This window comes from Schistocerca nitens, unplaced genomic scaffold, assembly GCF_023898315.1.
Source record: "Schistocerca nitens isolate TAMUIC-IGC-003100 unplaced genomic scaffold, iqSchNite1.1 HiC_scaffold_431, whole genome shotgun sequence".
Classification (NCBI taxonomy): Eukaryota; Metazoa; Arthropoda; class Insecta; order Orthoptera; family Acrididae; genus Schistocerca; species Schistocerca nitens.
Genome location: NW_026045964.1, coordinates 258,878 through 285,335, shown reverse-complemented (window position 1 = coordinate 285,335; position 26,458 = coordinate 258,878). Strand labels below are relative to the sequence as shown.

Sequence of the window (26,458 nt, the reverse complement as noted above, 5' to 3'; positions counted from 1 at the left end):
CTTGTAGTCTGAAGTTGAGCCACTCGCAGAGGTCCATCGTGGGCTGTAACTGCTGTATGGCAGCGGAACTTGGTATGCTAATGCGCCCTTGCGGAACCGATTTACACTGGAAAGAAATGTTCCCATATCTAATGCATTGGGAACGGAATGTGGACAGGAACGGACAAACAAATGAGAAAGGCAGAATGTCGATATTATTAACCACCACTTGCAGAACTTGTTCAGTATGAGCACCGGAGACTTCCGCGAGGTGTTGCACAGTGACAGATTCGCACCTGGTAACCAACATTGGAATTGATTTCCTCCGGCGCCAACTGGTTTCGCGTTAACGCATTAGCAGCGAGACTGACGTCACGGCGCAGCGAAGAACGGCTTCGGTGAACAAAGTACCCACCACCACATTCCGCAAAGTCGTCTCAGGTTTGGATCTGTAGGTGGTTACTTAGTTTTACTGCATGCCCCATCACGATATTGATTTTGTGGTGCTTTAGGTTTAGATTTGATTGATACACAAGTGTGTTGGAAAAGAGCACTGTAACGTATTACGATTATGCACATGACGGTATACAGGTACATTCATGACGGTGCATTTTGTGTGCTTCATATCGTTTGAAAGCGATGTTTCACGCTGAGCCGGAAAACATTGGCGCGTAAAAAATGTGTACGCCACAGGAAGTTTTCAGACAGAAGAACGTTTCCTTCAACTTGGCCGATCTGCTCGGCGGTGGAGATGACCCGAAGTTACGGGGGCGGCGCAAACACCGAGAGAAGGTAATTAGCGACTCGGCCGGGAATCGAACCTGGGACGCTAACAACGGACTGCGGACACTGCTGCACCGACCGTGAACACGACTGGGTCTGGGATACGCTGTGTAGGGCTCACCACCTCTCTTTCCTGCTAGAAGTAGTCAGTGTCTCGAAATTCTTCCGTTCATTACCGCCTTAACAACGTCGCGTTTTATCTCTGTGGAGGGGGGGGGGGGCGGGGGCGCCAAGGGGGGATGTGAAGATTTTCTACAAAACAAAAATCTACTCTCATTTTGACGTAGAACATACGGATTTCTTCTCAGATGGGTCTCTGATAAGAGACGTGCTGTCCGTTCAACGGAAAGAACTATTGTTTTGCGGCATGTAATATCCGCTGACAAACTTCGGGGTCACGTTATTCTGTTTACACTTGTTAATAAATGAAATGGCCATGCTAGTACTCGCAATTATGTAGGAAAATTATATTACAAATCGCCTACTTTCAAAAAGAAATTCATAGCTCAGATCCTCAAAAACAGAATTGTGGTTGTGGAATTGCATACAAAGAAAGATTAATTAAACGAGAAAGCTTATTTGTTGTATCTTGAAATATTGATGCACTATTCGAAGTCTTCCAATTATCAAATAGATGATTTTTGGGCACAGGCCACTGATGTCATTGCCAAACAGAAAGAAGAATCGCTGCAAGGCATGCGAAAAAACGTCAAATTTGTCTAAGGGTGTTATCAGAGGTAACCAAGAAGGATGTTCCAATAATACAGTTTTAAACTCGCGTTCTGTGAACGTGTTATTAATAAAACTTATATAATGTTTTCAACAGCTAAGACGCAGTTACTGTCCAAAGCGCTGAAATTCAATATCGCACCTGTGATTAAAGAACCACACGTGGTAGACAATTTCATAGTATGCCTTAAATTAGATTTGGAGTGTACCAAAACGCCAAAGAATGTTCAAACGCGGTTTGGCTAATAATCCTGTAAAATCTTAGAAAATGATCTGTCGCTCAATCAAAGCATTAAGTTATAGACCGGTGAAAAGTATTAATTGTAAACTGGAGAACAATAGCGCCCTAATTACGAAAGCCGATAACGGGAACTCGTTAATTATAGCTTCCAAAGCGGAATACATAGAAAAACAGCCATTTTTCGATCAAAATGGCATTACTTCCATCGAATCAGATCCTACTCAAGCGTTACAGAAAGAGATAAGAACAGGTTTGCAGAACACTAATAAATTAATAGGAGGGTTTCAAAAGTAATGGCTCCTGAATATGAAACCGAAGCCGCCCAGACTAACGAGTCAATTCAAAGTTCACAAACTTCCATCCGATACGTCCTATCGTGGACAGTGCAAATAGTACGTACCATAAGCTGGCTATCTGTTTACATTACAAAATTAAGGACAACTTCGTTTTCCGGAAAAATTACTTTCAGAAACTCTGTCGATTGGTAAATAAACTGAATAATGTAATCTGCCATGCCACATCCAAGCTGGCTTCCTTTGATGTTTCCAGCCTCCGTACCAACGTACCTGTAGATCGGGCTTACACTTCCATAAGTAATTGTCAGATATTGAAATTGATGTGTTCATGAATCTCCTGCGCATTGTTTTGAAATACAATTACTTTTCTTTTAATGACAAAATATACTCACAAGCGTACGGGTTAGCATTGGGTAGCCCTATATCTTTCCGGTATATTCATGGATACGATAGAATCTCAATTTTTTGTTAATAATATAGAGATGGCGGAGAAAATAAAGTTGTATGCCGAGATACGTGGATCATATTCTCTTAGTGATTGACTCGTCCCAAGAAGACATAGATCAGATACTTGTACTATTTAACGATCTCCACGAGAAAATTATTTTTAGTCTTGAAAACGAGTCACCCAGTAGGACGTTGAACTACTTATATCTTACGTTATCTATAGTAGATGATCACATTGAACATGACATCTTCATCTCCAGGAAGCATAGGCTGAAAAAATGTCATACCTGCCGATTCTGCACACCCGCTGGCGCATAAAATGGCACTTTTTCATTCTAGTATGCATAGAGCGATATCCATTCCCCTATCCGCAGAAGCCTTGGAACACGAACTGGCAACCCTTGGAACAACAGCCCGAAATAACGGTTACGAGCTTGAAATGAAGAGACGGCTCTATGACAGGAAAGTAAATAATTATAAAAGTAAAAGTTCCACGTTAGGTTATCGTGCTGGAAGTTAGTGCATTCATAGGTAAAGTTTCATATTAAATAGGACGTCTTCTAAAGAACCAGGGGTTCAAGACAATTTTGCCTACTAATAGCAGGCTGCAGAAGAACCTGATTCACACTTTAAAAAAGCCTAAGTTGTCATCATCCGGCGTTTACAAGATTGCATGTGGCAATTGTCCGAAATTTTCTGTCGGCCAAACAGGAAGAGCCTTACTAAAGAGATACAAGGAGCCTATCCCTACTAAAGTTGCAGATGACAAGCGTGGTTCGACATTCGCTGAACACTAGGTGCAAACGGCTCACGCACCCAACCCTCCGAAGAATACTAAGCTCTTGCATTGCGATGTTCCCGTACTACATGACAAAAAATAACCTTCTTAACGACCAGCTGCAGCTGCGAAGCAAAAACTTTTTTGAAGGTGTTCAACCGTTATTCCATCCGCCATAATCGTAGGGAGTAATCAACATGTTTTAGCACTCCCGTTTCGCCGAATAGCTGGGATTATCCGGTATTTCAAACCCGTAGTCATCCCCATGTGGTCAAGTTCGATGTTTAGCTCAAATATGCTAGATTGGCTTAAAATAGTAAACGCATTGGTCCCTTCACTTTTGACGTCCAACAAATTATTACAAATGTTATTAAGACAGTCGCTATATCTGTGCTCCTTACAGGACAACGTGTACGTCAGTTTCATTAGCCGCACGCGGTTGTTCGTAAAATTTTAAGTTTAGGAGTACTCGTTGGTACGAGTGTCAACACACAGTGTCGCGCATGCGCTCTCGAGGCTGTGGACAGTACCAGTACAACGTCCGTTGCTGCCGTACAGCGGTCGCGGAGTGGGGCCGTGGCTGTTTCCCGGGTACGTTATTACAACGTGGCGACGTATTTCTGTATTATAGTTTTTAGTTTCTGACGTTGGCCAGTATGGACAAATCGTAGTTCCTTTTATTCTGAAGATGGTTGGGTTGTCCCAATTGAAACCTAGGTAAATCTAGGTAAACATTGCAACTGGTGCTGTTGTTAATTTCAAATTAATATTTATACAGCTGCTGACAGGGCCGCGAAATGTTGAAAATGTTGCAATAACCTCATCTCCTCTTCATTACTGCTCATACATAAGCAGCTTATTTTCTGGAGTTGGGCTTTAAGAGCGTCGTTGGTGGCTGCTCCACACGCCGTGCAGGGCGGCGTGAGGCACACACAGATTGTCCCTACAGCTGAAAGCAGCGTCGTGCCGTATTCGCGGTGCGCACTAAAGGCTGCCGAAGCTGCCGACACCGACTGCCGCATATCGGCGGCCATATTTGTCTGCACGGCATGCAGCCCGTCTTGTTCTCTGGAGTGCGTTAGCTTTTTTTCACAAAAACGTGATACCTGGTTATGGTAGTTATATGCGGACATCAGTTTGAAGAGATACGGACACAGACAAATTTCGAAATTACCGCTATCGGCTGTGTTTTACACATAAGGACGACGTCGTTTTGAGATCTCGTGATACCAGAAGACAGGAATGTGCTGCAGGAAACTCTCGTGCCGACGTCACTCGCTATTGCAGTTCGCTGCTGAGCTCGGAATAGAAGTGAAAGAAAACTACAGGATCCCTTAGAAACGTCCTTTCGTGCAAGAAATATAACTGCGTCTTTGCAAAACAAAACGGAAGCTAATCCTACCGCTGATGAAGAAGAGAGCATACTTTTAAACTGGGCCAAGCCATAGATCCAGTCTCGTATTTACGCCGTGACAACAGTATTGTGGGAAATCGTAACCCATTAGTCTCCGTCAAGGCACGATAATTCCAACTGCATATTCCAGTGTACTCAACGAGATTCTAAATCGAAATACAGTGATACGTAGTCCTGAAATAAATTCAACTCCATGTTTGCAATGTACGTGTTAATTCCATCTCCGGATCACACTTCAGTGCCCTTGAGAGGTGCAGACACTCTCTTCTCACGAGTACAGCTGTGGTAAACATTACCAAATGGTTTCCCATTCTACGAACCCGGATTGACGTGAGCTGTGGAAGTTTGTGCGGCATTCGGGTTAGAGTTCAGAACCGGCCCAAATTTTGGTATTTCGCAAACAGCGGCGGTCAGTCCGGAATCGCGAAATTCGAATACATTACCCAATAAATGTAAAACTGTTTCCCATCTACACGAACCTACCGTTATATATACGGATATGTTTGTCAAGCCCTAACAACTCGTGTACCGGAAAAAAAATCAGAATAAATGGCGATTTCGTAAGTTTTTCATTACTGTGTCACATGTTACGCTTGCACATGTTCTGTATAAAGGAGATAACCTAAAGTGAATCGTTACCACTGCCTGGTTTCTTATACTATTGTAAAACTTGCTGACACTTAAGTTTAGTGAAGCACGATGGATGAAGCTTGCGTATCTAGACATGTTGAAATTTGTCATAAGGCGTGGGCGGATACCTCAGCTGGCAAGAGTGAAGCTTCCACGTTGGCAACCTAATGTGGGGCGTAAACGTCTCGACAGCCTGAATACGCGGGTGTGGTTGACGCTTTGCTGATAGGCGCGGAGGCAAATACTCTGCCTGCGAGGCTGAAACACTGAGGAGACACACAGCCACTGAGAGAGAGAGAGAGCGGTCTGCCACCGGGGAGCGGCCGCCCGCCGCGGCCAGCCCAGGCTCCACAGAGGCCGGGACTTCCCCGGGCAGCTCGCGCAGTGCGGCCACACCCGCGGAAAAAAAGTACCTGTTGCTGCGGGGGAGAGGAGTGTGCGGCAGCGAAGCTGACGCGGCGACGGAGCGCAGAATGGCCTTCCTGCCCCAAGTACCCTCCGCCACACACCGTAAAGTGGCCGGAAGTAGCTGTTCTTTTTATTTTTGGATCGCACTCCAGCTCAGGACTTATTTTGTACTGCTAGATGTAGAATGTCGTATCAGAATCGAACTTCATCGACGAAGCATGTTCATAGTGAAATTTAAATATAGCTGTGTCATTGCTTAAAAGAGCTATTATTGTTTCAATTAAATCTTGCGGTAACTGTAGTAGCTTGCTAACTGTTGACTTTGCTTTAAAGTGACTTCACATTGTTTTCGGTAATTACAAAAATGGTTCAAATGGCTCTGAGCACTATGTGACTTAGCTTCTGAAGTCATCAGTCCCCTAGAACTTAGAACTACTTAAACCTAACTAACCTAAGGACATCACACACATCCATGCCTGAGGCAGGATTCGAACCTCCGACCGTAGCGGTCACGCGGTTCCAGGCTGTAGCGCCTGTAACCGCTCGGCCACCACGGCCGGCTATTTCCTATTATACTTCCACGAAACGTGAATAATTCATAGTCATACCAACAGTGTTTGTCGGTATTTTGCGTGATACTTTAAAGTCCTCCAGGAATTACGTTGAATGAAGAGCTGCGTTAGCGTAATGGTGACGGTGCTTGGCTGCTAAGCAAAAGGTTCTGAGTTCAAACATTGTGTGGTGTTTAATATTTTCTTTATTTAAAAACAACATCGAAGTGTCTTCATGAATTTCATTCGTTTGAATGTTATTATTTGAAATTTCTAGTTGCAACTAAAATCGACCATACGGAAAGTATACGCTGTGGACTTTTACCTCTGCAAACTCTTCAAAATTTCATGCAATGGTTTACTACACTTAATGCTGCGCAATAACTGCGTTGAACATCGAAACAAAATTGTCATTTATGGGGGGAAGGTATCAGTGAAGATGATGTGTTAAAATCAAATTTTTGGGCCAGATAGATTATGTGAAATCGAATAAGTGTGTCAAAGCAGTCGGAACAAAAAGTGTCTGCACAGGCGAGCAGTGCAGTGATGACAAAATCGCACACAGCACGGAATGCGGGGAGCACGTGTCTGCAGCAGCGAAAGGGTTAATGCGGCCGTGGTGGCTTTCCTTCATAAACTGCGCGCTCCCCCCTAAACGTAAGTTTGCGAACTATACTGTACTATGGCGCTGTTTATCTTGGCGCGTGCGTCGTGTGCAACTGGCAACGCAGCAATCTCCCGCGTCTGGGCGGGCATGCGCGAGCCGCCAAGATAAAAGAATTGAACTATAGCATAAACCGACACAATGAGGTTCTTCGTAAGTTATTGAGTTCTCTGGTCGCGAATTACTTGTTTAATGAGACACTTTCAGAATTCTGTCACAGTAGCTGTTCCAAAAATGAATGTTAAAATTATAGTGTGTTTTGGCAAGAAGTACAATTAACCGGTCAACAAGAGGAATATGACAGTTACTCACAAATAGTGATGCTTCATCGAATGAGAAAAGGTTAACAATTCACAAAAAAATAAACCGCCAATGCTGTTGGAATTGTGATTGAATCCCATAACCCATCGTATTTTTAACACTGAGCGACTGGAATGGAAACTTAAAGAATTTTATCCTTTTCTTCATCTGAGGAGTACTAAAATAATGACGAGCGTAGCCGTCGGGCAATACGAGACGCACACGCCATATACTGGTTACTGACTTACGCCTTGCAAACTATGAGAAAATGTGATTCGCGAATAAAACGGTTGTTACTGAGAAAAGTAAACGGTTGATAGGCGACAGAACACAGTGGTCAGTGAGCTGAGAATAATGCGCGCGACAGGAATACGGCAGCTGGCCGTGTGTGCCTTGAGAGAGGAAGAAATCACGTCGTTCGAAAGACATCGCCATGTAATTAGATCTGCCTTCATTGGTAATACAGTTAAGAAGTTAAATACATCAAATCACCACAGACTTTCACGATACTCGTACTTTCGAAATAATACCGACCACTACTTCATTTGTGTAGACTGTTGTATAATTAGTTTATTAATGCTGATTGATTGTGTGTGTGTGTGTGTGTGTGTGTGTGAGAGAGAGAGAGAGAGAGAGAGAGAGAGAGAGAGTATTGTCGTAATGCATGCGATCTAATGCGTAGGATTTGGGTCTAAGAATGTAGTCGCTGTCATGTTCACGCGAGGTACACTCAGCTGTGTAGTGTCCCTGAGCTGTCGAAGTCATTTCTAAAGCTGAAGACAGCGTCGTGTTTTATTTCGAGGCTCGTCTAAATGCGCTCGGACCTGCAGCCACAGAACATCGCGTATCCAGTGACATACGTACTGTTCTGTGAAGTGAGTAAGCTTTATTTTGCAGTTGTTGCCGGTAGTAATACCTTGAATTCAGTATAAAGAGCGGCAAAGTAGAGACTAGTATTACAATTAAATAGCCGCCCAGAACAAGGTTGTAATAGACAAAACTAATTTCCCTTTTCAGGAAGAAGGAAACATTGTTGCACAAAGGTTTATACTGCGAAAGCCAAAGTTACAATGAAACAAGTGTACTGACTTCGTTATTTGACTAACAAGCAGTTGTAAAGGTCACATGTAAATTAAACAAACAATTCCAAAAATAATCTTGCTCTACATACCTCATCTGGTGGAGATTTTGCCACTATTGACACCCCTTCTTTGATACTTCTGTACACTACTGGCCATTAAAATTGCTACGCCTCGAAGATGACGTGCTACAGACGCGAAATTTAAGACAGGGAGAAGATGCTGTAATATGCAAATAAGCTTTCCAGAGCATTCACACAAGGTTGGCGCCGGTGGCGACACCTACAACGTGCTGACATGAGGAAAGTTTCCAACCTATTTCTCATACAAAAACAACAGTCGACCGGCGTTGCCTGGTGAAACGTTGTTGTGATGCCTCGTGTAAGGAGGAGAAATGCGTACCATCACGTTTCCGACTTTGATAAAGGTCGGATTGTAGCCTATCACATTGCGGTTTATCGTATCGCGACATTGCTGCTCGCTTTCGTCGAGATCCAACGACTGTTAGCAGAACATGGAATGGGTGGGTTCAAGAGGGTAATACGGAACGCCGTGCTGGATCCCAACGTATCACTAGCAGTCGAGATAACAGGCATCCGCATAGCTGTCACGGATCGTGTAGCCACATCTCGATCCCGGAGTGAACAGATGGGGACGTCTGCAAAACAACCACCCTATGCGCGAACAGTTCGACGTTTGCAGCAGCATGGACTATCAGCTCGGAGACCACGGCTGCGGTTACCCTTGACGCTGCATCACAGACAGGAGACCCTGCAATGGTGTACTCAACGACGAACCTGGGTGCACGAATTGCAAAACGTCATTTTTTTCGGATGAATCCAGGTTCTGTTTACAGCATCGTGATGGTCGCATCTGTGTTTGGCGACATCGCGGTGAACGCACATTGGAAGCGTGTATTCGTGATCGCCATACTGGCGTATCGCCCGGCCTGATGGTACGGGGTGCCAATGGTTACACGTCTCGGTCACCTCTTGTTCGCATTGACGGCACTTTGAACAGTGGACGTTACATTTCAGATGTGTTATGACCCGTGGCTCTACCCTTCATTCGATCCCTGTGAAACCCTGCATTTCGGCAGGATAATGCACGACCGCATGTTTCAGGTGCTGTACGGCTCTTTCTGGATACAGAAAATGTTCGACTGCTGCCCTGGCCAGCACATTCTCCAGATCTGTCACCAATTGAAAACGTCTGGTCAACGGTGGCCGAGCAACTGGCTCGTCACAATACGCCAGTCACTACTCTTGATGAACTGTGTTATCGTGTTGAAGCTGCATGGGCAGCTGTACCTGTACACGCCATGCAAGCTCTGTTTGAGTCAATACCCGGGCGTATCAAGGCCGTTATTACAGCCAGAGGTGGTTGTCCTGGGTACTGATTCCTCAGGATCTATGCACCCAAATTGCGTGAAAATGTAATCACATGTCAGTTCTAGTATAATATATTTGTCCAATGAATACCCGTTTATCATCTGCATTTCTTCTTTGTGTAGCAATTTCAATGGCCAGTAGTGTATTGTTTTCCAGCACCCGTGAGTCGTTTACGCTTCACGTAACGCCACCCACTCACACGTTGTTTACACTGTTTGCCTCTGTTCGTGTGTTCCTGACAGTGATCTCTGTACTTCCTCCATGTCTAACTTCAGCTGTCAGGTCGTGCCAGCCGTAGGTGCTCGTATTTCGTTTCTTGCCAAACTGCAACATGGCTGCTAGGAAATGTCAGTAGAACACGAAAAGAAAATACTTCCGGAGTCGGCTTCCACATCGGGCTATTAAATCACATGTTGACATAAAGTTCAAAACAAGAAATGGGTCTGCAATTCTTTATCACGTACGGACCGATGGAAATATGTTTGCCAAACTACAACATGGCGGACGATGCAAAGCACATGAATCGGCAGACACGCTACAGTTCCATACTCAACAGACCAGACCACTACAGTCATGTTGTATAGAGGTGACCAGTTTTTGAGCACTGACTGTAATAAGTGTACCGGTACTTGTTGTGTCCGCCATCTTGCGTATTGATACACCCTCGTTCTGTGCAACGCAAACTTGGTAATCTGACGCCAACAAAAGAGTTGGTAGGCAGTTCCAGTATCCCTACCTTGCACCAATTACTGTTAGCAACCTTTTTCCATGCAAAACCCAACTTCTGTAAAAATGAGGGTTGCAACCTTGTTCTGGGCGACTATTCTATGTGCTGAGTTTAATCTCAGAACGAACGACCACAAGGCAGCGACATGCAGCTTTGACCTTTATACAGGTCATGTAGGTAGGATAGATTCAGCTTGCTATTAAGTGGCAGAACAGAAACGAGAGAGAATTACGGGTTCCCTCAGAAATGCTTTTGTAGGAAACAGATGTTACTGTACGTTAAGAAGTCGAACTATGGCAGTGTGGACGATGAACTAGGTAACACAGTTTGGAGTACGTGCTGACTGAGTAAAATACCCTCGTGTTTCTGGTCCTGCCCTAGAATGCAGCCGATGTAATACTGCAATAATTACCAACGGAGAGGGGACCCTGTCGGTTTCGGATAGTATCACAGCGTGCATTAGTGCCAACTAAAATACTGATCTCGTCAAGATTTCTCTTGATACTATCTTTTCACACCTGTAACGCTCGCGACGGCGCGTGGGTAGGGTGATCCTCGGTAAGGCGTCTGTATTGGCCGCAGTTTCTCGATTTTTCTCGTCGTCATTTCGCTGCAAGCCTGGAAGCTTCGAGGAGACGCGCTGGCACGGCGGAACAGCGGTTTGTGGGCAGGAAGCGGGCGTCCGCGCAGTGCAGATAACTGCGGGTCGCCAGTCCAGGGTCAGAGGGTGACGTCACGCGGCGAGGCTGGTGGAAACCGGCTGCTGCGAGCACAGTGAATCGGTACGGGGGGGGGGGGGGGCAGCAGCGAGACTGACGTCACGGCGCAGCGAAGAACGGCTTCGGTGAACAAAGTACCCACCTCCACATTCCGCAAAGTCGTCTTAGGTTTGGGTCTGTAGGTGGCTACTTAGTTACACTACATGCCCCATCACGATATTAATTTTGTGGTGCTTTATGTTTACATTTGATACACGAGAAGTGTTGGAAAAGAGCACTATAACGTATTACGATCATGTACATGAGGGTAAACAGGTACATTCATGACGGTGCATTTTGTGTGGTTCATATCGTTTGAAAGCGATGTTTCACGCTGAGTCGGAAAACATTGGGGCGTAAAAAATGTGTACGCCACATCGAATTTTCAGGCAGAAGAACGTTTCCTTCAGCTTGTATTTCTGTTTTGCTGAAAATGCAGTCCCGAAGGGAGTCAGGTTGTTGTTGTTGTGGTCTTAAGTCCTGAGACTGGTTTGATGCAGCTCTCGATGCTACCCTATCCTCTGCAAGCTTCATCTCCCAGTACCTACTGCAACCCACATCCTTCTGAATCTGCTTAGTGTATTCATCTCTTGGTCTCCCTCTACCATTTTTACCCTCCAAACTGCCCTCCAGTACTAAATTGATCCCTTGATACCTCGGAACATGTCCTACCAACCGATCCCTTCTTCTAGTCAAGTTGTGCCACAAACTTCTTCTCCCCAATCCTATTCAACACCTCCTCATTAGTTATGCAATATACCCATATAATCTTCAGCATTCTTCTGTAGCACCACATTTCGAAAGCTTCTATTCTCTTCTATTTACCGTCCATGTTTCACTTCCATACATGGCCACACTCCATACAAATACTTTCAGAAACGACTTCCTGACACTTAAATCTGTACTTGATGTTAACAAATTTCTCTTCTTCAGAAACGATTTCCTTGCCATTGCCAGTCTAAATTTTATATCCTCTCTACTTCGACCATCATCAGTTATTTTACTCCCTAAATAGCAAAACTCCTTTACTACTTTTAGTGTCTCATTTCCTAATCTAATCCCCTCAGCATCACCCGACTTATTTCGACTGTATTCCGTTATGCTCGTTTCGCTTTTGTTGATGTTCAACTTACATCCTCCCTTCAAGACACTGTCCATTCCATTCAACTGCTCTTCCAAGTCCTTTGCTGTCTCTGACAGAATTACAGTGTCATCGGCGAACCTCAAAAGTTTTTATTTCTTCTCCATGCATTTTAATGCCTACTCCGAACTTTTCTTTTGTTTCCTTTACTGCTTGGTCAATATACAGATCGAATAGCATCAGGGAGAGGCTACAACCCTGTCTCACTCCCTTCCCAACTACTGCTTCCCTTTCATGATCCTCGACTCTTATAACTGCCATCTGCTTTCTATACAAATTGTAAACAGCCTTTCGCTCCCCGTATTTTACTCATGCCACCTTCAGAATTTGAAAGAGAGTATTCCACTCAACATTGTCAAAAGCTTTCTCTAAATCTACAAATGCTAGAAACGTAGGTTTGCCTTTCCTTAATCTTTGTTCTAAGATAAGTCATAGGGCCAGTATTGCCTCACGTGTTCCAACATTTCTACGGAATCCAAACTGATCTTCCCCGAGGTCGGCTTCTACCAGCTTTCCATTCGTCTGTAAACAATTCGCGTTAGTATTTTGCAGCTGTGTGTGACTTATTAAACTGATAGTTCGGTAATTTTCACATCTGTCAACTCCTGCTTTCTTTGGGATTGGAATTATTATATTCTTCTTGAAGTCTGAGGGAATTTCGCCTGTCTCATACATCGTGCTCACCAGATGGTTGAGTTTTGTCAGGAATGGCTCTCCCAAGGCTGTCAGTAGTTCCAATGGAATGTTGTCTACTCCCGGGGCCTTGTTTTACAGTGCTCTGTCAAACTCTTCACGCAGTATCATATCCCACATTTCAGCTTCATCTATATCCTCTTCCATTTCCATAATATTGTCCTCCAGAACATAGCCCCTGTATAGACCCTCTGTATACTCCTTCCACCTTTCTGCTTTCCCTTCTTTGCTTAGAACTGGGTTGCCATCTGAGCTCTTGATATTCACACAAGTGGCTCTTTTCTCCAAAGCTCCCTTTAATTTTCCTGTAGGCAGTATCTATCTTACCCTAGTGAGATAAGGCTCTACATCCTTAAATTTGTCCTCTAGGCATCCCTGCTTAACCATTTTGCGCTTCCTGTCGATCTCATTTTTGAGACGTTTGTATTCCTTTTTGCCTGCTTCATTTACTGCATTTTTATATTTTCTCCTTTCATCAATCAAATTCAATATTTCTTCTGTTACCCAAGGATTTCTACTAGCCCTCGTCTTTTTACCTACTTGATCATCTACTGCCTTCACCACTTCATCCCTCAAAGCTACCCCGTTTCTGTCAATTGTTCCCTTATGCTCTCCCTGAAACTCTGTACAACCTCTGGTTCTTTCAGTTTATCCGGGTCCCATCTTTAATCTACAGTTCATAACCAATAGATTGAGATCAGAGTCCACATGTGCCCCTGGAAAGGTCTTACAATTTGAAGCCTGGTTGCTAAATCTGTCTTACCATTATATAATCTTTCTGAAACCTTTTAGTATCTCCAGGGTTCTTCCATGTATACAGCGTTCTTTCATGATTCCTGAACCAAGTGTTAGCTATGTTTAAGTTATGCTCTGTGCAAAATTCTACCAGACGGATTCCTCTTTCATTTCTTACCCCCAATCCATATTCACCCGCTATGTTTCCTTCTCTCTTTTCCTACTCTCGATTTCCAGTCAACCATGACTATTAAATTTTCGTCTCCCTTCACTAGCTGAATAATTTCTTTGATCTCATCATACAATTTATCAATTTCGTCACCATGTGCAGAGCTAGTTGGCATATAAACTTGTACTACTGTAGTAGGCATGGACTTCGTGTCTATCTTGGCCACAATAATGCGTTCACTATGCTGTTTGTAGTATTCTACAAACACTCCTTTTTTTAGTCATTATTAAACCTACTCCTGTATTACCCCTGTTTGATTTTGTATTTATAACCCTGTATTCACCTGACCAGAAGTCTTGTTCCTCCTGCCACCGAACTTCACGGATTCCCACTATATCTTTAACCTATCCATTTCCCTTTTTAAATTTTCTAACCTACGTGCCCGATTAAGGGATCTGACATTCCACGCTCAGATCCGTCAAACGCCAGTTTCCTTTCTCCTGATAACGACGTCCTCTTGAGTAGTCCCCGCCCGGAGATCCGAATGGGAGACTGTTCTACCTCCGGAATATTTTACCCAAGAGGACGCCATCATTTACCCATACAGTATAGCTGCATGCCCTCGGGACAAATTACAGCTGTTGTTTCCCTTGCTTTCAGCCGTTCATAGTACCACAACAGCAAGGCCGTTTTGGTTAGCGTCAGAAGGCCAGATCAGTCAATCATCCAGACAGTTGCCCCTGCAGCTACCAAAGGCTGCTGCCCCTCTTCAGGAACCACACGTTTGTCTGGCCTCTCAACAGATACCCCTCCGTTGTGGTTGCACCTACGGTACGGCCATCTGTATCGCTGAGGCACGCAAGCCTCCCCACCAACGGCAAGGTCAATGGTTCATGGGGGAGGGGGGGGGGGCAGAACTCGGGATAGAGACGAGATACAGCTAGGTGTTTTAGATAAGTTATATGTCAAAGGGGGCCACGCATTGCTACTAATGGCCGTAACTGTGAACGTCATTTGGTGGTTAAAGTGATTTTTTAAAATGAAATCCTAATATTGGAGTTAAGATTGGAAACATTTTACATGGAAAATGATAAATTATTGGCCATGGCAAGGTTCAGTGCGGGTCGAACAAGCAAATACGTCTTCAGATCTAGCATGGATTAAGTCTGAATATAGGAGGGATACAGCAGAATACAATGTTAGATACAAACCAGAAGAGGTGTGTTGAGGGAAGACAGGCGAGGGACTCGCTCAGCGACTTGCAAACCAGTGATCTCAGGTTTATTTATACATTTTGTCTTGCAAACGTCCAAATCACATTTATACTTGATGATTCATTTATTATTTCCAATAAACACGTTAACTGAAACATAAAGGCCAAATCTCTTCTCGATTTTCAATATGCAACGTCACTAATTGGAATTTCCATGAAACAAAACACAACTTGAGAATGATCTATAATTATCTTTAATACCTTCATTATAGGCAATAATACACGATTCTTTATGCGCCTTCCAGTTTGTATCTAACATTGAATTTTGCTGCATCTTCCGTATTGTGAATTAATCCATACTAGAACGAAAAACATGATTATTTTATCTTCATTGAACCTAGCCACGACCTTGAATTATGTGCCATTTCGTTCCTCAGACCCTGCAAAACACTTAAATAACCAAAACACGATGAAATAATTATTTTCCAAACTACTTTTTATTTAGTCAGAAATCTGTGGTAATGAAACGAAAGAAAATTCCAGACAATTAGATCTTATGGACCTGTACTTCTGGTTGTAGTTTCAATTGATGCTATAGATGAATCCATCAGTCGTCCCTTAGGTAAAAATTTGTATCTCCGAAAGTACTGAAGTTATTCACTTGAAATCAGCTGTGCCAGCGTGAGAACCAAAATTCTGCTTTCCTCCCAGCTCCGCGGTAAGCTACGCTTTCGATGTAAGATGACAATTCGTAATAATTAGCTACATTGCAAACCCAGAGAGTGGTTGAAAAAGTGTTCATATAGCTGACATGGCCAGTTTCATCTGGTTGTTTCATTCAACTGATAAAACTGACAGAGTGAGTAAACAGTTGATCAGCCACTCACGTCTTGCTGCATCAGTGACCTGCCGTCATCCGTGTACTGCTTGCCGTGGAGTGCATCCTTCGTTGGACCAAACAGACGGAAGTCGGAAGGTGCGAGATGCGGGTTGTTCAGCTCTGAGTGATCCACCGGTCACCTTGAAGGAGAGCACGTCCCCACGTCGCAGGAGTCACAGCCGTCTGCAGCTGACCGACACGTGGGGGTCGGCCAGATATGCACAACCTTGCTGCTGCTAGGCCAGGCGTTGATCACCAGTAAGCTCTTCTGACGATGACAGACACGTCGCACTACGACTCGCGGTGCTTCTGTTCACTGCCAAATCTCCTCAGACATTCTGCAAGCGGTTATGAAGATCTCCGATGCTCTGGTTTTCATCCGAGAGAAACTCAGTGACAGCTCTCCTTTACGGACGCCATTTTGGAGGCTACATACTGTGCTGTCAGCTGTTGCAATTTCATGAAGCTGTAGGGGCCGAAGCGGGAATATTCCACGATGTCTCACAAAATTTCGCATTTTTCCAGCAGAAATTGGCCAAGAAAAAAGTGTAGCGTTGCAGATCGAATGCCCCCGTAATTTTATAAGTAGCTCAGTTGGACGATGATTGTGCTTATGTATTTTAGTCTGGGTCCTTGATCTTGATGTGGCTAGATTCTTCACAATACCTGTCTTCGTCTCGGCATCTGGTAGCAAGAAATGCGTGTGTTTGAGAATAGCTCCTCCTTAGTTTCTCCGTGAGGTCACTGGAAATTTGTTTAATATCGTTCTCGGCCGAAAACACTAAAATCTTATTGCTATCTGAGCTGCACAGTGAAGTCGCTACCACAGCCAGGACAGACACACAGCCAAACCAGTTACAGAAGTACTGTCTTGCACGTCAACTAGTTCCGAAAACGACGAAGAGATTAAGGAAATGCTTTTTGAGAGAAAATAAATTGGTCAGATCGTTAAGCGAGATGAAAACTTGTGATGGGGCACTCGAAATCGATAGTCGGAATACGAAGTGGAAGAAAAGTTTTTGGAGAAAAGAACTGAAGTAAGGGAATGAAAGGGGAAGCTGCCTGGCAGAATTTTGCACAGAGCACAAGTTAACCACTGCTAACAGTTGGTTTGAATCATGAAAGGCAATTGTGTACATGTTAGGAGTCAGAATGCACCTCACTATTTGAGACATACTAGATAGTCCTAATATTTACTATTACTTAACAAATAAAAATGTGCTCGGATGGAACCCTGCTTCTCTCATAATGACTCTGGAAATTGCTAATGTCCATTCCAATCAGCTGGAAATTTATTTCCTGAACCAGAGATTACGAGTTGCAATTTTCATTTTAATCAACGACGTGGAAAGAAGTCCCCTCTTAAGAAAAACGAAGACATTGTTATCTAACAGTCTATCCAGAGTACGATATATTGTCTTAGAAATATTGGACCATGGTTGGCTGTCTATTCAGAAAATACTGTCTGAAAAACTAGTTTCGTCGATTTTTGGACTATTTCTGGACCAGTTGGTTGATAAAGACCAGATGCCATCAGATATGTGGAATTACAGTGGAAGGCCCCATCACATCGAAAACGCCTCTGAGTGGTGGAAGAAAGTGATCTATTAATATCCAAAGCTCAGTCAAATGTTTTCTCATTAATAAAAAACCTTCGAGAGGGCGTCGAGTGCTTTCGCTGATTAATTTCTAATTGGGATGGAAAAAGAATAAAGAAGTCTGCAATTCATACTGATGAGGCGACTGTAAAGATTCCAAATTGATGGCACCGTGAAATCGTTTCTGACTTGTGTGACCCACACACGGAAATTACACTGTAGAAGAAAACATCACCACCATTGGAAGTTACATAAATATTGAAAAGTAATTTAATGCACGTCGTACTCATTGGAAAGCTTGTAAACAACTTTAATGATGGACGAAATGAGACCACTTCCTCACTGTTTTCCTGGAAAACGACACACAGACAGTTAAATACCTGTTGCAATTTGTGGAACATTCGGTAATGAAGACCGGTAGGGCTACCTTAAAGGTCATGCCTCTACTAGGGCACCGTCACGGCACTCCTAGTGAGAGAGACTCTATGAAGGAAAACCTGTGTGGGTGGACAGCAAACAGAAAACCGCTGCAGAAGGCACAACTGACAAGCGGCCACATCCACTGATTCACCCTCTGTCTGCAGACCTGCTGCAGACCACTGCACGGTGTGTGGTCGAACCACTGTCCTCCCGAATGCGAGTCCAGAGTGTCTCACCGCCGCGCCCTGCGTATCCAGTCCACTACTTGCATTTCACACACGTTTCTCTGTCGGTTACATGGCGCAGACACGCACGAAGATTGTGTCTCCAAAATATGCTGAAGGTGATCGGGACCATGGCTCTCTGTCTACTAATAATTCAGACACGATCCCGCTCAGTATCTTGGCAAATTTGTGATTACCTAGAAAACAGTTTGAGTGAAAGAATCTGCGAAAGCTCAACGTAAACTACAGTCGCATTGCGAGTGCCACAATAAAGTAGAATACTACACCACTGATCTCGGGATACATAAAAGATTTATAAGACAATGACGTCTGATTCTTAGACGAGGAACATATCGATGCTCGAAGACTGTATGGAAATGTGAACGGCTTTACAGCTTTTACCGCTTCGTTTATTTACATGCAGCACCACTTGGATGTAGGAAAATACGGTAACAATACCTGTAAACAACAGTAAAAAGTCGTTCATTATGCGATTACAACGCCAGTGTCCAAAGTTTTGAGCCTATAACATTGAGTGCATACTTGGAATGGGGAGGCGAAAAAACCACAAAGCGATGTAAAACGGAAGCAAATGTACAACTAACGAGGGATGGGGAAGGAAGACTAGGGTTGGTCGGGTGGCTTCCAGAAGCCTGCAGTGTACGTGTTGGCCTGCGACCCTGCGCTGACCTCCGGCGCTACGCTCTGTACAGCACTGCCTCGGCGTCTCGATCCACGTCGAGCGGGCGCGACAGAAGCCTTCGGATGAATTCTTAGGAGCTCTGCTGGCACCATAACGATCCGGCAGACCCACTTGTCTGAATTTTGGAAACCAGTTTACACTGTAGGGTGTCGAACTATTTCACTGACTCCATCGTATGCCCCCTCATACGACCAGCAGAGTCAAGAGTGATGTCGGAGCTGTGATAAGCTTACTTTGGTTTAGCCATGACGTATCTGTCTAATAAGTATCCGAACGTTCTGTGGGCCAAAGATGCTATACAAACACGTCCACGGCAAAAGGAGATATAAGTATATATTTGTGCGAAAGTTCCACAACACACGTTCTGGAAATGGAGGCAACGAGTTTCATTCCTAAACTGCTCAACCTGGAAATACCTGGGTACACCATAGCTTGCAACATTTGGATAAAATGGCGACATGATTTATGATTGTATTATGCAGCATTTTTTTCGACGGAGGTGGCCGCTGCATCTTTTTCTGAAGAAAGAAGATGCAGATATCGATCTGTTCAAAGGAGAGTTAAAGATACCAATGAATTTAGACTCTTACAGTGGTTCAAAACGGTTCAAATGGCTCTGAGGACCATGGGACTTAACATCAGAGGTCATCAGTCCAATAGAACCTAGAACTACTTAAACCTAACTAACCTAAGGACATCACACACTTCGATGCCCGAGGCAGGATTCTAATCTGCGACCGTAGCAGGCGCACGGTTCCGGATTGAAGCGAGTAGAACCGCTCGGCCACCATGGCCGGTCAAGTTTAATCGTGCCTACCCTGAGACATTCACCGAGGAAACTGATTTCTGCATTACATGTACCCCGCTTCTGATCAGGTGTCACGGATCTGAGGAACCTGAGATAAGGAGGAAGAAAATATTTCTCAGAGGTGCCACGAGCTAGGATTTAAATATAAGTCCTGTAACTTTAGTGCTGAAAGAAGTTTGTTGCTTTCCCATTATTTTGCTATGACATCAATAAACCATCTTTTGACTGAGAACGATAACATTTTTAGAAGGTGAAAGCAGTCAATCGTAGCACCGCGCTGGTAGTTACAAACCTTAGGTGATCACGAAGCAGTACGGACCCTTGTCATTTTAAGGAAACTGGTGACGTTGCAATTGGTTTAGGGTGTACAACACTTTCACAGCTGCTGTTTCATACAGGTCTGCATGCGCCTCGTACAAGTGTTGAGGGTGCAGTGTGAGGGCTGCTCAGTGGCACTGTGTTTCAGGACCACCCACCATGTCGGCAGTTACGGAGGTTCAGAACAACACAACCGAGGCCCTGGCCGCCCTGGTAGACGGGGGTGAAGACGCCCTGGTGACGCTCGTGGCGGGCGAGACGAGGGTGGCGGCTCACAGGGCCGTGTTGGCAGCCGCGAGCCCCGTGTTCGCAGCGATGTTCGCGCACGACATGCTGGAGGCCAGCAGCGGCCAGGTGAGCATCGACGACGTGGAGGGCCCGGTGCTGAGGCTCCTGGTGGCCTACACGTATACCCTGCAGGCCCCCCAGCTGCCCGACACGGCCCCCCAGCTGCTCTCGGCGGCCGACAAGTACGGCTTGTCGGTCCTGAAGGCTGCCTGCGAGCGGCAACTGATCTCGCAGTTGGCTGTCGAGACCGCAGCGGCGACGGCCGTCACGGCAGTGAGGCACTCGTGCCCGGACGCCACGAGGGCTGCCGTCGCCTTCATAAAGGACCACCTGCAGGTGATGGCCACGCGGGGCTGGGCGGACGCTGTGCTCGAGTACCCGCAAGAAGTCAACGAAGTCATCCGTCTACTCAGTGAGCCACCAGCAGAAGCCAGGTAAGCACAATTCCATTTTTGGCAGTGCTACTGTGAATTTGACGTCGTCCTTGCTTTGTTAGTCATGGGTTACTTTGCTGGCTACGTTGCGTAACACCTTAACTTGATCTACTTACTGATCATCAGTCACGATGCTAAGTCTCTCACTGTTTTCACTTCTTCTGCTTCTTATCAATTTCGCCTTTCTCTGATTTACTCTGATTCCATATTCTGTACTCATTAGACTGTTCATTCCATTCAGCAAACCCTGTAATTCTTCTTCACTGTCACTGAGGGAATCAGTCATCAGCAAATCTTACATCATTTCACCCTGAATTTTAATTCCACTCTTCAATATTTCCATTATTTCTGTCATCGCTTCTTCGGTATATAGATTGAGCAGTAGAGGCAAAAGATTACATCTGTCTGACACCCTTTTTAACCCGAATACTTCGCTCTTGGTCTTCCACTGTTATTTTACCTTCTTGCGTCTTGTACATATTGCAAATTACTCGACTTCTCCTATGGCTTACCCGTATTTTTCTCAGAATTTCAAACATCTTGCAACATTTGATATTGCCGAACGCTTTCGCCAGGACCACAAATCCTATGAACGTTACGCAACTTCAGTTTTCTTTTCCGTTCTCCTGTGTATTATCCTTCTTAGCAACTGGGATGCTTGAGCTGTTAAGCTGATTGTGCGATAATTCTCACGCTTCTCTGCTCTTGCAGTGTTCCAAATCGTGCAGATTATATTTCTCTCAAAGTCAGATTGTATATTGCCAGTCTCATACATTCTACACACCAGTGAGAATAGAGCTTTTGCCACTTCCCCCAATGATTTTAGAACTTCTGATTGAATGTTGTCTATACCTTATGCCTTCATTGATCTTAAATTTTCCAAAGCGCTTTTAAAATCTGATTCTAATCACCAATATTTTCCGTACCGACTCCTGCTTGTTCTTCTGTCACGCCATCGGACAAGTTGCTCCAATCAGAGAGGCCTTCATTGTACTCTTTCCAACTATTCGATCTCGCCTCTGTATTTAACACTGGAATTCCCATTGTGCTCTTAATGTTACCACGCTTGCTTTTAATTCCGTGGAAGATTGCTTTGACTTTTCTATATGCTGCGTCAGTCGTCCCAAGAATCATTTCTTCTTTGATTTCTTCACATTTTTCGTGCAGCCATTTCGCCTTAGCTTCTCTGCACTTCCTATTCATTTCATTCCTAAGTGACATATTTCTCTATTACTGAATTTTCCTGAATATTTTTGAACTTATATCTTCGATTGATCAACTGAAGGATTTCTTATGTTTTCCATGGTTTCTTCGCAGTTAGCTTCTTTGTACCTACGTTTTTCTTTCCAACTTCTGTTAATGTCGTTGTTAAAGATATCCATTCCTCTTCAACTGAACTACCTATTGAGCTGCTCATTATTGCAGTATCTGTAGCCTCAGAGAACATAAATCTCATCTCTTCTTTCCTTAGTACTACTGTATTCCACTTCTTTGTACATCGATTGCTACTGACGAGTCTCGTAAAATTGAGCCTACTCTTATTCAGTGCTAAATTCTTATGACTCTATATCTACTCCTGGGTATGCTTTACAGCCCAGTATGATTTCAAAATGTTTGCCTGACAATAATATGGTGTGACTTTAAACCTCCCATATTTCGGTCCTTTTCCAAGTATACCTCCTCGTCTAGTGATTTTTGAACAGACTATACCAGCTATTACTACGATAAATTTACTGTAGAACTTAACTAGCCTTTCTTCTCTCCTATTCCTATTGTCAAGTACATATTCTCGTGTAACCCTTTCTTCTACTCCTTCCCCTACGATCGCGTTTCAGTCCCTCCATGACTATTACATAGTACTGAATTACCTGTTCAATATCCTCACTTTTTCTCTCTCTTCACCTTCAACTTGCGACGTCATCATGTATAGCTGAACTGTGCATGTTGTTGGTTTGCTTTCGATTCTCACGAGAAAATATCTATACTCGCTTTCTGCCCTGCCTTTCTATTGATACTGAATCCTACTGCTGTTGCTACTACCCTATTCTCATGTGACCAGAAATCCGTTTCTTATTTTCTGGCTCCCAACCACATTCGAACTCCTCACTTTCCAGCTCCCGAATCATAGAATGTTATCCTTTCGTTGGTTACTCAACCTTTTTCTCGTGGTCACCTCCCTCTTGGGCCACCTCGCCTGCAGTTTGAATGGGGGACTAGTCTTTTGCCAATGGAGAGACCGTTATGGCTCTTATTGAATCACATACCACATGTCATGTTGATGCACGTTATGTATCTTTATGCAGTGGTTTACATTGCCTTCTGTATCCTCACGTTGTTGATCATTGCCAATTCTTCCTCATTTAGGAGCAGTTTGACCTCAAGGGAAAGAGAGTTCCCTGAACCTCTGTCGGCCCCTCCGACCTCTTTGGAAAGGCTGTTGGCTGAAAGAGGGTCACACCTTATGCTGGAAGTCTTCAGACACCGATGCTGATGATTCTTATTCAAAATTCAAGTGATGGTGAGGTTCAAACCTGGGACTGAGGATTTTCCTGATTACTAAAAAAGACACTACCCCTGGGTGACTGGCCCCAAAGAGCAGGGTGTGACTCCCTGAGATATCCAGTAAAGCAGGAGCTATGAGCACTGGGGCTACTCATGCACACTGGGGGCAAACAAGAAGAGAACACTCCAGCCAGCACAATAACATTGTGACACCCAAGGCTGTGCCTTACAATCACATTTCCTTCTCGTCTCTGTTCAGCTATCACCCCGAATTTTTTCCGTGCATTCCCTTTTACAAAACAGACAGGAAATCTCTGCCCCCCCCCTTGTCTTTTTTGAAGTTCCATGTGGCGTTACCAGAGGTCGTCCAGGGAATCCTATCAGGTTTCCTGCTACTGGGATACAGCAGATTATATTCGCTGTCCACCTACAGGTGTACGACATATCTCCCACGACGTCAGTATTGATGTGACGTTTTCATCCAGCTATCATTTGTTGCCTCTGTCTCTCGGATACATATGCTCCATACAAGTCTATTTTGTTTCTTTTTAAATTAAAAGAAAAATCCATATTCAATAGACTACAGGTTACTTCAAAAGTTGTAAACGTTGTCCATAAGATAAAATTGCATACACTGCGTAATCCATTTTTTTCTTTTAATGGTGGCCTCTACTGCAAACTGCTCAACACGAAAATTGTTGTTTATGAAACACATCACCACTGCTGTCTTTTCAAGGAATCGAATTATGGAGACATTAGATATATAGTCCTATTTGCTTTACTGGGATGCAAAATTTGAATATACTCTCGATAACTTTTATAGCATAGCTCTTGTAATTCTTGTCCATCTTCTTCATTCCCTCGGGCGTCACATCAGAGCGCCTGCATATCCATGACCATATAGTTTCAACAGTAAGTTGATACCCCAACTTATCAGTTTCTCTCTCTCTCTCTCTCTCTCTCTCTCTCTCTCTCTCTCTCTCCCTCTCCCTCCAGTGATATAATTCAGCATCCATATATCAGTTTTCAAATTACCTCACAACCAAAAGTAGCAGCCAGTTGACTTTAACTGCTTCTAAATTCTGTCTGATAGTTGTTCTGTCAGGGCAGCAAAATTGTTGGCCCTTATGTTTGGGATTTGGTTTGTGCTTCATTGTGAACAATTTGTTGTTTTGCATCTTAAGCTATGCCATTGGGGTATGTAGCAGAAGTAGTGCAGAAAAAGACCAGTTAATTGGTGGTACAGTCACCTTAAGTGACAGGCTGGTGTTGTTGGCACTGAGTGTTCTGTTACCCCAGTGGACAGTCCCTCAGCTGTACCACCTGCAGTGAGCCCCTGTGTGAACACGCCCACCCACACAGTGTTTCTCTGTGCAGCTCGCCGACTGCCACAGGGGGCGGGTCCACCCCCAACTCTGACAGTCAACCCCACAGCGGCCACAGCCGGACTCCTGCTGCAGCTGCGCCTCCCACGTCTGCCCAACACACCCCTCCACCTGATTACGCAGCCGCCTTGCACTTCCGGTGAGTTGTGTTACCACATGTGCCCAATTTTTACCCTCACAGTACTGCTTACTTTGGCATTAACCAGCCGATACAGTAAATAAAATAAAAAATCGATTGCTTCAGTTTTTGGATAGAGGTTACAGTTGCCATTAAACGTTACTCCTTTTTATGTTTTTTTGGCTATGATATTTTGAAGATTGAGCACATATGCAGAAGATTTGTTGTTCTCTGTATCTGCCGTGAGAATTACGTTCAATTCAGAGTCACTCAGCTGTAGTTACGTAGGAAGTGCCCCATACAAATCGTACCCATTTCCAAAGATTCTTTATATATTCATGTGTTGAATCTAGATTTTGTTTTGAGTGATGATTGTGTCTTACAAATTGATTCTGAATTAAATGGGTATGGAAACGGGATTTTTCACACAATTCCACTCAACAAAACCTATGTGAATGGTTGTAGATATAAGTTATTGGAGACACTCAGGAAGAAATGGCGAAAGAAAGGTAAACAGAAATACAAGTAATAATGACAAAAAGTTAATATTTAGTACCGGAATGAGGATACAGCTTGTTTTGGGTATGTCTTAAAATGTAATTTGAATATTCCTTAAATGGTTCCCTGGTCAGTTACATCTGTAGTGACTACCGGAAATCTGTGCCGCACTGTAACAGGAACCCAGATTTGCTGCTTATTGCAGGCAGTCTCCTTGACCAGTAGGCTGCCTGAGCACACCTCCACTTCTGACTCAGTGTCTCATCGACACTTGCACTAGAGTTTATCCCGGGGGACTTGTGGGAAGAGCAGCAAAAGGGAAATCGAATCGGTGGATGTTATCCTACTGCAGAGGATGTACATGAGAATCTCTGGCGGTAGTGTTTGCAAACCATGGGTAAAAAACGTCATACACAATGGTAATTCCATCTACGCCAGCAAACGCATTCAGCTGGTCTAATGGTTGAGGTAACTGCTCTGGAGAAGTGGGAAATCCAGTGGGTGTGGCTGAGTGGAGATGCGTGCAGCACTGTATGGATCGTCAGTTGTAAACAAATTCCTGCAACTGATGGATGATGGAGGTCACCAGGTGTGATGAGTAGTGGTTTTGGTTCACCGAGGAGAAGTTTTGCATAATTCCATGGCATAGTTAACTTCTATTTTTAGAAATGAGCAACCGACGTGGGCAAAGATAGTTGGTCCTACTGTGTATATAATATATATATATATATATATATATATATATATATATATATAACCAACAGCAGAGTTTCCACAATGATGATGGTGCCACTAAACCGGAGTTACTAAATACAGCTTTCCTTAATTCCTTCACGAAAAAAGACGAAGTAACTATTCAAGAATTCGAAACCAGAACAGGGGTTAGCATGAGTGACATAAAACTATATATCTGAGGTGTTGTGAAACAACTCAAATCACTTAAGAAAGGCAAGTCTTCTGGTCCAGATGGAATACGAATCAGGTTCCTTTCAGAGTATGCAGACACAATAGTGTGTTTCTTAGCAATCGTATACAACCGTTGACTTGACGAAAGGTCTGTTCCTAAAGAATGGAAAGTAGCACAGGTCACACCAATACTCAAGAAAGGAAATAGGAGTAACCTATTGAATTACAGGCGCATATTACTGACCTCAAT

The 26,458-nt window shown here is 44.0% G+C and overlaps 1 protein-coding gene across 2 annotated transcripts in view; it reads left to right on the top strand.

The window, feature by feature from the left end:
- Nucleotides 1–26,458, top strand: part of LOC126232122 (uncharacterized) — a 61,352-nt gene that overhangs the window by 10,491 nt on the left and 24,403 nt on the right. For both annotated transcript variants that reach the window (XM_049942432.1, XM_049942431.1), the window contains exons 2-3: nucleotides 20,226–20,799; nucleotides 24,679–24,825. In XM_049942432.1, coding sequence (XP_049798389.1) covers nucleotides 20,237–20,799; nucleotides 24,679–24,825 — 710 coding nt within the window. In that variant the 5' untranslated portion in view covers nucleotides 20,226–20,236. The remainder of the gene's footprint in view (nucleotides 1–20,225; nucleotides 20,800–24,678; nucleotides 24,826–26,458) is intronic.